The sequence below is a fragment of the Arvicanthis niloticus genome, chromosome 1, assembly GCF_011762505.2.
Source record: "Arvicanthis niloticus isolate mArvNil1 chromosome 1, mArvNil1.pat.X, whole genome shotgun sequence".
NCBI classification, from domain to species: domain Eukaryota; kingdom Metazoa; phylum Chordata; class Mammalia; order Rodentia; family Muridae; genus Arvicanthis; species Arvicanthis niloticus.
The window spans coordinates 76,116,235-76,123,691 of NC_047658.1; the positions used below are offsets into that span (position 1 = coordinate 76,116,235).

Consider the following 7,457-nt stretch of genomic DNA (forward strand, 5'->3'; position numbering starts at 1 on the left):
ATTTCCTTTTAATATTGCAAAAAAATTCACAGATTTGCCTGTCTCTATTAAACACAGCCTGCTAAAATAGCTGGCTATGATAGTATCCTGAAATCAACATTTCTACCACACCTGGGTGTGGATTTTCTCTGTTCCAGCTGACTTTGAACTCAGAAATTTGTCTCATTTTGTATCTGCCTGTCTTTGTATCTTTCTGAGAGCTGGCTCATAGTGTAGCTGCCTCTGTTCCTTTAGATCTTTGAAGCTCCATATACAATTCATATTGCATCCTTATATTTTTGCATGGTTAAGAAATGATATAATTTTGAACTCATGCTTTTTGAGTTCTTTTGCACAGCCTTAAGGGCTGTCCTGAAGGTCTCAGGGCTTACCATTTTGCTAAGACATTAGCCACACTTTTGCTACCTGGACTCATGCATTTTCTGATTATCATGGAGTCATTAACATTAACAGGGGGACATTCCTTAGAGGAAGGGATCTGATTATTGTACAAAGGAGCCTTATGCCTGTGACAGCCATGACCACTCATGGAGGCCAGTTCCACTAACCTTGTCCCAGGGCCAGGAACCATGTCATTCTGTCCCCACCAAAGCTGTGCCAGACTAGCATTTTGGTACTTAAGCTTAAATATAGCAGGTTCAACAAAAGCAGTAAGTTCAAGGAAGTTTTACTTTTTGTCAATTGGGATTGTAGAATAGCACCTTTCAAAAACTATAGTACATAAACAAAATTTTACATTATGACTAGGCAAAAACAAGATTAGGGCAATAGACGCATGGCAAGCCACACAAAAAACAGGTTGGAAGAAGAGGATATGTGGTACATGATATTTATGAAGTATTAAGAATGCACTGTCGCCGGGAGGTGGTGGCACATGCCTTTAATCCCAGCACTTGGGAGGCAGAGGCAGGTGGATTTCTGAGTTCGAGGCCAGCCTAGTCTACAGAGTGAGTTCCAGGACAGCCAGGGCTACACAGAGAAACCCTGTCTCGAAAAAAACAAAACAAAACAAAACAAAACAAAACAAAACAAAACAAAACAAAAAAAGAATGCAGTGTCACTGGGTAGTAGAGGTGGATATTTTCTCTATCTATCTATCTATCTATCTATCTATCTATCTATCTATCTATCTATATGCATGCATAAGATTGTCAAAATCAGAGCCATTTTGTGATACCCATTCACTACTGAAAAACATAGGAAGTGTATATTGGACTGAGAAATGGAAGTGATGACAGATGGTCTCTAATGGAATGTTTAGATAATTTTATCACCTATAATTCCAGGAGACTTTCTAGGAAGTGAATTTTAGGTTTCCAGGAGACAGAGACAATGTAAAATGAATTGAAAAATATTATAAACCAAAATTTTCTAACTGTTAGATGGGAATTCAAGAAAGAAGGTGCAGTGACTCCCATGACCCAGATGTGGTGAATGGGTGCTGTGATCCACACCACTCTCCTGTTGTGGTTCCCAGGTAAAGTAGGAAAACAGTGGCTAATGTACTTGTTAGTAAAATCTATTATTAGCGCTGTGGTCATTTTTATCATAGCAATATATATTGTCAGCAGAGAAATTTCAAATTTCCCATAGACTACACCTCTTTAATGAGTATTTTGCATTTAAGGATACGCACCATATGCATGCTAGGCCACTTTAGAAGGAAAAAAAGTTTACTGAATGCCTTAGACCTGTAATTTTAGATAGCTGCAAACACAATGTGGGTTCAGGTAACCCAGATCTCCTGAAAGAGTACTATGTGCTCTTAAAAGCTAAGCCCATCAGATCTCTTAATTCTACTCTATATCCCTTTGTTATGTATCTCTAGTCTGTCTGGCCCACTTCTTTATGTTTTTATGTTTCATTTGCATGTGTGTGTGTGTGTGTGTGTGTGTGTGTGTGTGTCTAAGATCACAACTTGTATAAGTTGGTTCCTTCTTTCCACCATATAGATTCCTGGGATCAAAGCCTGATTATAAGGCATAGTGTTATTGACTTTTCCCAATAAACCTTTTCTTCTTCATATTAACAACACTCATGTTGGGAGCTCTATGCATGCCTCTCCTGACAGCTTGATCAAAGTCTTGATCAAGTACTTGACAAACATCCCAAAGTATTTGGTAAAACTTAAGGTGAACCTGACTATATGAGACTTTAGAACTTTAGTCATGTTAAGCCCAAATTACTGAACAAAATGTTAGCTTCTGCATAAATCCTGAATCTGTAGCTCTAATTTCAGAGTGTTCAAATGCTCTCTGTATTTTCCATTAGGTATTAGCTGAGACTGGATGCCTGAGAAACAAATAAATGACCAGTAAGAAACATTAATTCATGTGTCAACAGAGATTACAGTCTCATTCTTTACCTATTTGATGATAGCTTATGATAGTAAAATCTATCAAAAACCAGCAGTGTCTTTAATCATGACAAATTCTTCCTGGAATATTGTATCAGAAACTTGGAATTATTTTACAGGTAGCTACAGTATAACCATTGAGCCTTTCATTCCATCTAGATGTTTTTATTGAGTAATGTATTGTTGGGCCATCTAGATAGTAAAGGTCTGTCAATGAATGAAACAATTCATATGGAATTCATACTTTAATGGAGAATACATTAAAGAAGAATCAACCTTTTAAAACATAGAATGTGGTAGAGAAGAATAATGGAACTGATTTGAATAGTAAAGGTATCTGTAGCATGAGTGGGTGGTATTAACGTGTGTAGGCTAGCAATGACGTCCCCATGGGACAAGTGGTAGTAGAACAGGAAACTAAGAAGAGTTTGAGAAAAAAAGAGCATCTGGATTCCATTCCAAAGTAATAGAAAGATTTAAAAAAATTTAAATAAGTATAGCCTAAAACAACCATGTTTTCAATTATATGTTGTACATATAATTTATCTTGTAAACATTCAAGTACAATATACACAGTCCAGGAAAGACATGCTTACTAGTGCTATTGTAGCATAGGTATCATGGGAATAGACAACAACTTCCTTACCGAATGTAACTCTAACTCTACAAGGTAAAAATCACACCTAACACAACTAACAGGGTCAAAACCTGTGCTATACAGGTCATAAGCTATAGGGAAGAACCCACGACCATTATTTCCCTCAATGGATATAGTATCAAACCAATTTGCTATGACTTATCATACCAAATAGATTAGCATAACTTTCAACCCTCATTATCACAGCTTCTTTTTGTAATAGATAGTGACTAACATTACTTGTCAATGTATATAAATTTAGAGATTGTGGAAGGCTTGGCACTATATGGGATATCTATGTCATGCCTCTTTCTTTCCAGGCTCAAGATCTTTGTGGAGAGAGTATGGAAATATTTTAAGAGCAAGAGCTTGTAGATGACTACAGATAAAAAATGTTTTCAGGACACAAAAAATGAGTGAAAATATGATCTCATATTACCAGTGTTTGCATGCACAAGCTCAAACTAGACAAAAATCCCAAAATGGAGAGAGGACAAGAGCATGAAGTTTACAGGTACCTGAGGAGTTTTTGGCCACTGATATCTTCCAGGAGAAGGAAAGCAGTTTTTTTAAAATAATGGTATGGCCCCTGGTAGACCAACCATGATTCAGTGGAAGCCTAAATACCTAAGTAATTACAGGTAGCACAAGATATATCTGATAGAAAAGAACAGTTGGGTGTGTAGGAGAATTTATACTGAGAAGAGTTGAGACATGGGTTGAACACAAAATACATTGTATTATTTTTTCAAAGACACACCAAAGCATACAAAAAAGAAATTCAATAAAAAGCAGCATATCTATCTATCTATCTATCTATCTATCTATCTATCTATCTATCTCTGCTTTTACTCCATATATATACATATGTATATGTATGTGTATATATATGGATATATATATATATATATATATATATATATATATGGAGTAAAAGCAGATATAGACAAGTGGAGTAACAAGAAGGTGAATAACCAAACCAAACAGATGATGGTCCCATTGGTCTTAGGTAACTGACATTATTATACTAAGCTTTACAAAACAATATATTACTCTGAGAATACATTTTCTTACCAAGCTGTCTCTTCAGAGCACCCTTAATCTCATTATTCCTAAGGCTGTAGATGAGGGGGTTCAACATGGGGATCACCACCATGTAGAACACAGACACCACCTTGTTCTGGTCTGTGGAGTAGCTAGACTTGGGCATCACATAAATGAAGGTAATGGTTCCATAGAACAGAGTGACTGCAGTGAGGTGGGAGGTGCAGGTGGAGAAGGCTTTCTGTCGACCCTCAGTGGAGCGCATCTTCAGGATGGTGATGAGGATGTAGGTGTAGGAGATGACTATGATAAACACTGTGAACATAGTAACTGAGGCAGCAGAAAATGAGGTAACAACTACAGGGACACTGACATCAGAACAGGAAAGTTCTACTAAAGGAGCAAAATCACAGTAAAAGTGATTGATTATATTTGGTCCACAGAAGAACAAGGAAAAGAAGGAAAGGGTAAAGAAGGTGGCATTAAGAAATCCCCCTATATAAGATCCTATAACCAACTGGATACAGACTTGTTTGGACATTTTGATGGAATAAAGCAGTGGGTTGCAAATTGCTACAAAGCGATCATAAGCCATGGCAGCCAGAAGGAAGCATTCAAGTCCCCCAAAGAAAGCAGCTGAGCCAAACTGAATAGAACATCCAAGGTAGGAGATGGTATTTTGCTTTATAAGGAAATTGGCAAGCATATTGGGTGTGACAGAAGATGAGTAGCCTATGTCAGCAGAACCCAAGTGGCTGAGAAAAAAGTACATGGGGTGATGGAGCTGGGAAGAGACTCTGATGAGAAGGATGGTGCTGAGGTTCCCAGACACAGTCACCAGGTAGATGCACAGGATGATGGTGAAGAGGACAACTGTAAGAACTGGGTCATCTGTTAATCCCAATAAAATGAACTCTGTCACTGCAGTGTGGTTCCCATCCTCCAGGAAAGCCATGGGACAGTGTAGCTGCTGCCAGATTAAAACTGTAATGATGATATTACAAAATGAGATTTTTAAATAGATCACTTTAGTTTATTTAATACAGGCATTAAGAAAAAGGAAGTTAATATATCATTCAAGAATTGAGTCACATATATTCTTCATTATTTGTACATTTATATACAATTATAATTCAAAATTACTTACAAATAAATGTTATAACCATGTTATAAAATAATTTTATTATGCTTATTTATAGTACAATGTATCTAATTGTCATTAATGCTAAAGGTTAAAATTATGAGACTTAGCCTGGTGAGATGGCTTGGCAGGTAAAGATTCTTGCCAAGAAGCCTGACAGCTGACAGCTAGTGTTTGATTCCTGGAACCACAAGACGGGAAGAAGAAACTTCTGAAGATTTTTCATTGTTATCTACACATATGCTATGTTACCAGTGCCACCACCTCACACAAACAAATAGATAAATAAATATAGTGTTAATGTTAAAAATAGGAATATACTTATAAATTTAACAAAAGAACAAAATGTAAAAGCATAGAATTAAGTAACTGCTAAGTTTTATTTAATGATTACTACATTGCCAGCACAGGATTAAAAAAATCTTGTTATATTTCCCTATTTTTATTTCCATGACATAGCATCATCCCTTTCATCATTTCCATTTTACAGCAGAAAATTATTTTAAGTTGGGTAACACAACAAGCACACATGCACGTGTGCATGTGCAGACACACACACACACACAAAGTAATCATTTTTTGAGGATTCAGACATTGCTCAATAATAAAAGCACTTGGTGCAATTACAAGGGACACAGGTTTGATCCCAAAACACACTTTTCTTGTAGCAGTTTGTAGTTTCAATTCTGGGGACCTAATGTTCTTTTCTGATTTTTATCAGCATCAGGCATACTTGTGAAGCTATTTGTATATTCAGGCAACATTCACAAACACAAAATAAAAATAACAAATCTTTAAAAATAGAAGTAGATATGAACAGTAGGTGGGATGAACTCATCTTATTACCTTTAGTAACCACACTATAAATGAAGAGTGGCTGTGAAGTTGAGGGCCATACAAATTAGGGGCAACATTATGGTGGCAGTTCTGCTTTTTGATGGTTGATATATAAGGAGGTGCTTTGTTATCTACACAGTTAACAAAGTCTATTGTTTCCATATGTATGATAATGTCTTAACTTTTTAAAGGATAAGTTTTCTAGTTAGATTTGAGAAGAAGCAGAATAGAGATCACTCTAAAATTATAAATGGAGCCTGCTATTGTTAGCTCATTAAATATTTTAAATGTTGATAAATCATCACTCTAAAATATTTTAAAATATTATTTTTATTAAGCAAAATATTAACATATAGCACATTATTATTAATTTTTATTAAGACACACCATATCTTTTTCTAATATGATATTATTTTCTAACTAGAGTATGATGGAATTAATTCACATGATTTTCAACAGAGAACACTGCTCAATATTCAACCTCAGAAGTTGGGAAATTTACCAAGACTTACCAAGAAAGGGGCAGATTGACTGTCAAACTACCATTATATACTTATATCCCCATTTGTCATCAGTAATGCCTGTGAGGCTAGCACATTCTATCCATAAAGAAAGCAGGGTTTTGCGTTTTGCACATGACATTCTTATTACACAGTAAGCCACCAAAGCATTTTCAAAGCTTGTAAACTTGTTAGCCTGTTGTTGAATGTTATATGTTGAATGTAAAGCTTATGTCGGTCTCTGGTTTTACCAATAGACAGATAAATAAGAAATCTATGAAAAGTTAGTTTTATGCCTGATCACTCTGGAAAATTTGCTAGTGAAATAAAAGATGATTTTTTAAAAGTTTGCTCCCCATTCCCTTTTTTAAAAATATAATTGTATGATTCCATCTGACTTGTTTCTTCATCATGGGTTGTAAATATAGTACATTTCAAAGAAAACATTTCTCTATTTACCAAAAAAGGCAAAAATCATACCTTTTGAAATACGAATTCATTTCAAATTAAGAAGTTGTAAGTTACTATGTTTTTATAGCTGCACAGCTGTCTCCACTGTCATTGTTTGTCACTGAGGATAAGTCCCCGCAGAGGCTCTGGATTCCAGTGTGAATTTAAATCATCAGGGATCATTAATTCTTCCTAGTGAGTACTGAGCTGTTAATTTCACACAAACACAATTCATTTTCCAGTGAGTCTGTCAATCTCAAGCAATCTATTGTTTTTTTTCTTTATGTGAATATTGGTGCAATTTAACTAGGTAATTTGGGGAGGTATATGATAAATGATTATCTTAGGTAAATATTTCTGCAAGTTTACATTTGATTAAGGTTAATTCACATTAGAAGATATTGAGATATTATTAAAACAAAATAGTTTTGTTTTTTTATTCATGTGCATCAATTTTTGTTTCAGTATTTTAGTGGTTGGCATAAAATACTC

The 7,457-nt window shown here is 35.3% G+C and overlaps 1 protein-coding gene across 1 annotated transcript; it reads right to left on the reverse strand.

The window, feature by feature from the left end:
• Nucleotides 1–3,934: 3,934 nt before the first annotated feature.
• On the reverse strand, nucleotides 3,935–5,017 carry LOC117716117 (olfactory receptor 5P60). Its single transcript, XM_034513018.2, has one exon. The coding sequence runs from the start codon at nucleotides 4,990–4,992 to the stop codon at nucleotides 4,021–4,023; it is 972 nt and encodes a 323-aa protein (XP_034368909.1). The 5' UTR covers nucleotides 4,993–5,017; the 3' UTR covers nucleotides 3,935–4,020.
• Nucleotides 5,018–7,457: the final 2,440 nt, after the last annotated feature.

What these genes read in the sequence shown, in the direction of transcription:
- LOC117716117 (XM_034513018.2), bottom strand. Translation starts at nt 4,992, where the DNA reads ATGGCTTTCCTGGAGGATGGGAACCACACTGCAGTGACAGAGTTCATT.